General features: G+C 38.9%; 1 protein-coding gene across 1 annotated transcript; it reads right to left on the bottom strand.

Annotated features, from left to right (window-relative positions):
- Positions 1-492: 492 nt before the first annotated feature.
- Positions 493-8508, bottom strand: dnase2 (deoxyribonuclease II, lysosomal). Its single transcript, XM_061222953.1, has 6 exons — positions 8386-8508; positions 7464-7626; positions 4439-4538; positions 3971-4135; positions 2506-2742; positions 493-1988 (listed from the first exon to the last, which is right to left on the bottom strand). Exons 1-6 carry the CDS (start codon positions 8481-8483, stop codon positions 1636-1638), a joined length of 1116 nt encoding a protein of 371 aa, XP_061078937.1. The 5' UTR covers positions 8484-8508; the 3' UTR covers positions 493-1635.
- Positions 8509-8904: the final 396 nt, after the last annotated feature.

Below are 8904 nucleotides of genomic sequence, written 5' to 3'. Positions count from 1 at the left end.
ACAGTACAGAACAGTGATCAGGCAAAATTGTCTGAATGGCCTTTTCTCTGCAAATTCCTGCTTCTTTGTTAAATTATTCCATTGCTTTGGTGTGCAGAGATTAAAGTTTTGCATTAATCACAGCTTGTGGTGCTACTGTTTGGGTTTAGATTTAATTTATTTACCACTTAATTGTGCATTTGCCATTTAGCAACTGTCCAAAAAGGTATATGAAAGAACTTCAGTCGTAATCGAGCTACAGTCCCTTGAAACTGAGATTACAGCATAGCTCATATTTTAATCAAATGAATTACTTTTAATTAATGGATTCTATCTACCTGATGCACTTAAATTTAGTTTCAGTTTCTATTAAAGGTTTTGGATTTCATTTGAATCAAATCTAATAATGAAAATTCAGATTTGTGTATTCATGAAAATGTAAATTCAATAATTCAATAGCTTCACCCATTTTGCAAGCTACCTGACATTATAAATGTGCAGTTCCAGCATATGTTAACTGGGAAAATTCATTTTATTAGTTTCAAATCAGACAAATCAATACTCACATTTGCTATGTTCTTTAGAAAAATAAAAATGATTTCTGATTCTGTGCTTCATTTTCTGTGCTTAGCTGTCCTCCTTATCCCACACCTTTCCAGTTACAGTGCTGAGTAACAGTGCAAAAAAGCAGCAGCATTGCTATAGCAAAAAACAATACTTAAAAAAAAAAAAAATTCTAAAAATCATAACCAAAATAATTGCAGTAGAATGATATGAAGCGGGAATCATAAAGTGAAGAATGTACTAGCCTCAATGTTTTCAATAGCAGCTAACAGAAGTGAAGAACACCAGTCTTCATCTCAGAAAGGCACAAAGGCCCATACAATCAATGATTGCTTTATTAACAAAATAAACCAGTTTGTATTGTAACAAAAAAGAGAATCTATCTTTACACAGCTATACAGGTAACATTATCCAGAGAGGAAATCAAAATGAGCAATGTAGGTCTTCAGTCTGTCTTGGAAGATGGCCAGAGATTAGATTAAATATATGATTAGTTGAATTTGTGTTGGACCAATTTATGTGTCTATAGAAGCTTTCATTTATTCTACATATAACAGCAGAAAGAGTGGATGCAGTTACAACCTTTGACGTGCAAATCCACAGAATCTAGTTGAGCTGAGAATGCTGTTCAGCCCAAAGTCTTTGGAACTGCTTCAGGAGAAGCCAGTACATGTAATGACCATATCAGATGATCCATATTATTAGTTTACTTTTGGAGAAGAAATGACAGAATAGGCTTATTTTTTAATAGTTAAATGACAGAATAGGCTCATTTTTACTATGACTAACTAAAATAACATTTTTATTCTCATGAAATCTGTTGTGACTTTTTTTTAGGATTTTAAAATGTTAGTAACGCATTTGATTGCTCAGATCATCTATGCTATTACTGCAGCATATAGTTATCTCACTGGTACTGCTGAATTTCTAAAAATACCAAAATAAAATTAATTTGCAAACATACATAACCCTTAGACCATTCTCTGCTGCGTAGCTGTTTCACTGTGTGTTATCAACCGTATCCAGATTAGCATTATATGCATTGATTAATTATGCATTGATTAAGCCCTCCCCTTGATCCCAGCGCACCACTCATTCGCAGGGGAAGCACTCCATCACCGCAGTCCTGTAGGCCTTCCACACGGTGGCATCCCTGTGGCACACTGTCCCACCCCCTCTCTTCTCCTCTGCCTCGTTTCTGTTGATGTCACCCACACAAATCCAGCCCCCTGCCTCATCCTGGGCCCCAGACCCCTTGCTGACTGCCCACTTGGAGTGGTCATAAGTGGAATTGAATGTGGCCGTTTCCCCGAGCGAGATAGTTTTGATGTTCAGGACCTTCCAGTTGCTGGAGCAGTCTGAGGGAAGAATGCCTCGTGACAAGTGCCAGAACTGGACCAGCAGGTCCGACTGAAGTGCTGGGGCCACCCAAGAGTGGTAGAGATCTGGGAGTCAAAGGAGAGACATATTTTTGTACTATAAAATATAATCACTGAAAATCCCACAGCATGCTACTAAGAATTGTACCACTTCTTCTATTTTTACATTGTCACATTTCACAATTGAGTCATGGAGCTGATACATTTCTAAACATCACATGACCTGTAATTTTGCTGACATTTTTCATTAACATGCTCAGTAATACATTATTAGTGTCTGACAAGACAGCTTTGATTAACATCTGGGAGACCAATACCAGAATACATGTGTTAAAAATCATACATTTGCATAAATCATGAATCATTTACTGTTTTTCTTCCCAAATGTTTACCTTGCAAATATATTACATCACATATACTATTCTCATCTGACCCAACAGTGGTTAAAAAAATAGCAGCATGCAGTCGCCCCTGTAAGAAAAAGCTACATATTTGTCAGTTCTAGAACCTTTTACCTGAAGCGGAGTGTACACCGTGATACTATAGTTAGATCATACTCATTTGTTCCTGTCAACTGTCTCACCATTTCTAAAAGATGCACTCTTGGCAAAGCTGATGAAGTTGGTTCCAGCCAATGAGGTTAGGGAGACGCTGCGATTGGATAACTGGGAAGAGAAGTGGGTGGAGTGAGAGAGACTGAGGTTTCTCTCATCACCTTTGGCCCTCCTACAGACCTCAGCCATGGATGGCAGGACAGAGGCCAGGGAATCAGGCACATTGCAGTCATAGACAACAGGCTCATTGATCTGCAGCTGCTCACCTGTAAAACCACAGGTGGAAACACCATGAACATACCACTGCAACAAACAGTGTGCCCAACAATGGGTAAATTCATTCATCATTGCCCTGATGACCACCTAATAGCGCCTGGAGAGACAGCACCTCACAACCACTATTTGCTTTGTTTCTTGAGTTACTGACGGCAATCAATCTCTGCTTACGTCAGACCTTTTATGAACTGGTGGACTTTTAGCATAAAGTAACATTGCCATACTAGTCAACATATTCTTTTTTCATCATATATTCATCATCAGGTCTCTGTCTACAGATTCCCTTTAAAAAAAAAAAAAAGAAATAGCCACTTTCTCAGTATGCGTCACCCAGGGCAGTTAATGACTTTCCCTCTTAAAATATTTTCTAATGCTTGGAATGTTGGAGGATTGTCTCCTGCTTAGTCTAATCAACTGTACGTCGCTCTGGATAAGTCTGTCTGCCAAATGCCAAATGCCAATAATGAATGTAATGTGATCTCAACTGCATTCAGAGCATGCAGCTGTCATGAATGTTGTATTATTCTGAATCAGAGAATCTTTGTTGGATCTTTCAGAGACATACTGAGATAAGGAGAATCAAATGAGTGTGCTTAATTAACAGGTCAATTTGGCAGGGTAATTAAGAGGTCAGACCAAATGAGAAGACAGTGCTGGTCAGGACCAGCATTGAGAAATCTCACATAATTATCACAATTAACAACTTGTCAGTGCACCAAATCAGCCATACTCATTTCATTCACCACAAGAGCGAAAACACAGACTACACAGCTTTGTAACTATGGTTACATTGCCAGCTGAAAGGGTTACATTTGGTTACTATGGTGATAGTGGCATCTGCAAGGGTTATTCCCAGTTACTATGGTAACAGTACTAGTTACAAGTATTCATTTCCCTTTTGACAGTGCCAGTTGCAAGCATCATTTTTACAGTTGCTATGGTGGGAGCAGGTGTTCCAGTGTCAGCTGTGAGGATTGCTTTTGCACTTACAAAGATGGCACAGCTGTAGTAGTTAATTGTAAAGCACTAATGCTTTCACTTATAGTTTGGCGTCCCAAATTACTTCCAAAGTAACAAATCTCAGGCAATCACTAGCTGAAGCTTCATAATTTTAGCTCAAATCAGTTACTGACATTAAAAACGTATAATGTCACCTACAGTAATTAATCAGTTTCAGGACACCACCCTTAAACCCCAAAATGTACTGTATAGTCTCACCAATGGTCTGGAACATCCGCAGTGGGTACGTGACACAGAGAAAGTTCTGTCCATTCATGATCCCTGAGTGTGGATATGAAAATTCACCTCTTTTCTTGACAGAGGGGAAATTAGGTGTACTGTGGACCAACCAAAAGCCCTGGGTCTTATCCACCAGTACAACACCTGAAAGAGAGGGTACGTCAAGAAAATACTGAGTGCATTTCACAGCATCATTTGAACTGAGAGAAAGAGTGCAACACAGTAGATGGTTTCTAAGTTATTGATACAAAAATAACTTTCTTTTTTATTCACCCAATTTTCTCAATTGCCTAGCTCATAAAATAAAAGCTAAGTAGCTGATTCAGTCATCCTGGTTTACAGCTGGATTTTTACAATGAATAATAAAGGGTGCGGTTCACTGTGATACATGTTGCTTTTTTATTTTATTTTTTTCAGCATGTTTTTAATGTATGAGACTTATCCTACCTTTAGTATGACCTCTTCTATTACTGTCTACATCAGTTCCCTTTTCGCCTGTATTATTGGGCTTTTGGTCATTGTACAGGATGTAGGCAATTTCACTACCCTGAAAATATGACAAACAGATGTAACATACAGACACCTCAAAATCCAAGCAAACACAAGCAATGAGCCAGACTAAGTGGCTTTGGTCCTGAGAATCATTCCAGATACGTTCTATTACTGTACAGTAACAAAATTATTGTTTCAATGACACAATGTATTACTGGCCAAGTTATGATATTTATTTTTTTAAACATATTAACCCAACTAAGTGACTTTATATTGCTGTTACCAGTGTTGTTAACTCTAACTACAACTGTAATCTAAATATTGGTTAAAAAAAAACAAAAAAACAGTTAACCCATTTTAGCCCCAATCAAAAGGAATAAAAATGTTTTTTTTTTTTCATGGAACATAAAGGATGCACCTGTATAAAAGGCTCATAACAATATAGAGACTTTATACAGGATACCATCTGCGAAAGAGCATTACAAAACATTTTTGATGTTGAAGAAATGGGGAAATGTTACTATTAAAGCTATCACTGAAACTGAAAGGTCAAGTAAAACCAAAATAGCATATCACAGCATGGGCAAATCTAATAGGAATAAATTGTGGTAAGCATTCAAAAATCATGTGATGAGATCTCTGCACTAAATATGAGCAACACAGCTAGGCACTGAAGAAAAAATAATTTCACAACCTTTACCGTACATAGCATATTTTTGAATAATAAAAGAAGACAAACCACACAGTTCCACATTTCTTTTCTGGTTCCTTTTCTATTCCCCAAAAAATATCAACTGCACATTAACATACTTTCAGCTTTGAAATCATATGATATGATACCATAATCTGCAAACAAGCACAAATTCAGTGTAGGTCAAAGTTTACAGTAAACATACAACTGTAAGGCTATTCTTGCCTAGAGCACTTCAGAATACTGGGACACATCCTGAAATAGAGAGAGAATTAGGAATAACCATGGTACACATAGCAAATAATCCAAAAGAAAAAAACTTTACTGTCCGTGTTCCACCATTGACAGGGTTCTGTACTTCCCTTAGAAAATATGGCTGATGTCAAATTTGACTTGGGTACCAAGTGAACATTTTTCCCCATAAGCAGATGTGATTTGTAAAATGTCAAATCCCCTTTCCACCAGTACACCTAATTTGCAGATGGCTTCAAGAACATAACCTTATTGCCATGGCCTTCTTAGTCACAAATTCAGAAATCAATCCAAATGGGATATTCTACTAATACACCCTAGCAAGTGTTTTCAATTATGTCAATGAAGTATGTGTTTTGATTAAGTAACTCCACATAGATATTGCATTTATTTGTGGACAACATACTCATACGTGCATGTCCTGGACAGATGTACACAGAGTAGGCCTATTACATACAGTGGGCTCAAGAATTATTGGCACCCCTGACTGTCACTGCAGAAACAATTTAAATATTGAGATAAACTCAAAAATGTCAAAATACTCTACTTTATTCATGTTTCAATGGAACCAACAAACAGAAATGTTTCATCCATATTTCACAGTGGGTATGAGGCTCATCTCCATTTATGCCTTTCTGTTTCAATTCCAAACATTCCAATGCCGTATCTGACCAAGCCAGCCCATCGTGGTCTCATTTTGTCATTTAGATCAAACAAGTGGTACAGTAGTCAGGTGTGACCAAGCAGCTTGGTCAGATAAAGCATCGGTATGTTTGGCGTCAAAATAGATACGCATAAAAGAAGATGCATGTCATGACCACGGTGAAATATGGTGGTGGGTCAGTGATGTTTCGGGCTGTTGGTCCAGGGGCGCTGGTTAAGATCAATAAGATCAATATAATTGATTCCTCCAAGTATCAGGTCATTTTAGCTGACAATCTGGTTGCCACAAGGCTGATACTTGGCTGTATGTGGACTTTCCAGCAAGACAATGACCCAAAGCATACCTCCAAATCCACACAAAAATGGTTCTGTGACAACAAAATCTATGTTCTGCAGTGGCTGTCTCAGGTGCCAGACCTCAGTCCAATCGGAAACCTGTAGGCTGAACTGAAGAGGGCAAATCGAAGATCATGCAAGGATCTGCATAGAGGAATGGTCCAAAATCCCTTGTCAAGCATTACAGGAAAAGACTCCAATAATTATGGAACTTTGATTTTGGTTAAATCCATGTTTGATTTTGATAGGTTCCATTGAAAGTACAGTACTTTTCACATGTTGACATTTGTGAGTTTATCAATAATTATATTGTGAATTCTTGAATATTTCTTGTGCATTGCCAGTCATGGGTGGCAATAATTCTGTAGTAATAACTCTAGATATTTAAATACAGTTCTTGATTAGTATTCAAATTAGATACTGTTCGGATAAAGATTTTTTGCAGGTGTTTACACATAAAAACACAATTTTGAGACCCGATTACCAGAACCTGACACACGTGCCAATTCCTATACCAATTCTGCAAAAATACAATACATTTGCTTTTTGGTTAAATAGCAATTCTACATCACACATTTCACAAAAAAAGAATTTGGGGCCTGGCGGTGGAAGATGTGCGCCCGCCCCTCCTCCAGTCAATGGAGGAGGTATGTGAGGATATTGCCACGGACTGCAGTGGATCGGTCATGCAAAGCAGCATTTCCTTCTCTTCTTGCTCATTGGAAGTTATTTGACTTGTTTTGTAATATGACACTATTGTAATAGTTATAACACCCCTATCCCCTATAAATTATACCCTTGCAGGTAAACTAGAAGATATAACACTGACAAGACATGAGCCAATTGAAAAGCAAAGGTTTTCAGAGTTTTTCATTTAGCACACTGAGTACAACTGACGGTCTGTCACTGTAGGATATATTAATGAAATTCCACTGGTTGCGTAGTAGTATTAGGAAATGTATTTAAGCAATTGTTATGAGCCAGTAATTGTCAGGCATTGAGCCAAACACACAGAATTTAAGACGAACAGACCCACACCTTCTGTTCATACAGTTGTCCCACAGTTCTGCCCAAAGCTCCTGCACTGTCATTCACCAGCCCCCTTCCCTCTGTCCATCCCTCACTTCCTCCATCCATCAGCAGATATTTCAGCCCTTCATCTGGCTTGTGTTTGCGATGAGGGAGTTTGTACAAATAGAACCTGAGAACGGGGGGGTAGTAATAAGTACATGCCGTGAGGAGTCAACCAGGCTATTATATTACATTAATGACATTTGGCAGATGGTCTTATCCAGAGCGACGTACAGTTGATTAGACTAAATGGTAAATGGCAGGCATTTATATAGCGACTTTATCCAAAGCGCTGTACAATTGATGCTTCTCCATTCACCCATGCATACACACACTCACACACCGACGGCGATTGGCTGCCATGCAAGGCCCCGACCAGCTCGTCAGGAGCATTTGGGGGTTAGGTGTCTTGCTCAGGGACACCTCGACACAGCCCGGGCGGGGGATCGAACCGGCAACCCTCCGACTGCCAGACTGCTCTTACGGCCTGAGCCATGTCGCCCCCAGACTAAGCAGGAGACCGGCATTGCTCCAGGGTTAAGGGCCATGCTCAAGGGCCCAACGGTGGATCTTATTGTGGCTACACCGGGGATCGAACCACCGACCTTGTGGGTCCCAGTCATGCATAACCACTACTCTACAGGCCGCCCTACCTATATTCAGTTACGGTAATTCAGAGAACTCATATTGTACATGGTTCTGTAAAAGCTCAGGGACTGGGGCAGGGGACATGTTCAGAACAACTTTACACCTATTAAAACCTATTTCATTATTTTATATTAGAACTAATATATTAAAACTATTTGAACTAACTCACCAAAAAGCATGTGGACCAGTTGCCACGCCACAACCTGCAGCACATTCACTTGACTTAAATACTTTTGCTCACCAATCCACGGTGTCCCCTTGGTCATTGTAGCAGGAGATGGGTGATGCAGCACACTCTGCTGCTGTATACAGCAGGAACAAGAAACCGAGTGAAAACATGACCTGAGAATGACAGGTAGAGTTAACTTCACAAAGTAACAACATCTTTCTGGCTAGCGAATTTCAATGTATTGAAACTGTTTGATTCATTATTTGCTAATATCAACACTTTAGCTGAATAATCACAATTAGATTGACCTAATGTTAACGTTACGTTAGAGCTTATCATTAACCGCTGGTCGCTAGCTATACGCTGTTGCAGCCAGTAAGTCATTCAACTGTTTATTTGCTATAAATTAACAGAAAACTCAAATTCAGTGTTTTTTTATTAAGCTATTTCTTTTTTACGCTATTACATTTTTGCCAGGATAATTATTATGATTAGCTGGCTCGGCTACCAGCTACTAGCCTGCATACTCTGGTGAACTGACACTTCGCTTTGTTTAGCTAACGTTCTAAGTTATATCCGACCCAGCAAAAC

The sequence above is a fragment of the Conger conger genome, chromosome 1, assembly GCF_963514075.1.
Source record: "Conger conger chromosome 1, fConCon1.1, whole genome shotgun sequence".
NCBI classification, from domain to species: domain Eukaryota; kingdom Metazoa; phylum Chordata; class Actinopteri; order Anguilliformes; family Congridae; genus Conger; species Conger conger.
The sequence above is the reverse complement of the archived record's forward strand: the minus strand, read 5'-3'. Positions and strand labels throughout refer to the sequence as shown.

Excerpts from the sequence above, each read along its gene's own strand:
- dnase2 (XM_061222953.1), bottom strand. The coding sequence starts at position 8,483 with ATGTTTTCACTCGGTTTCTTGTTCCTGCTGTATACAGCAGCAGAGTGT. Across the intron at positions 7,627-8,385 it reads CAAGGGGACACCGTGGATTG|GTTCTATTTGTACAAACTCC; the intron begins GTGAGCAAAAGT and ends CCCCGTTCTCAG. Across the intron at positions 2,743-3,970 it reads GCGGATGTTCCAGACCATTG|GTGAGCAGCTGCAGATCAAT; the intron begins GTGAGACTATAC and ends GTGGTTTTACAG.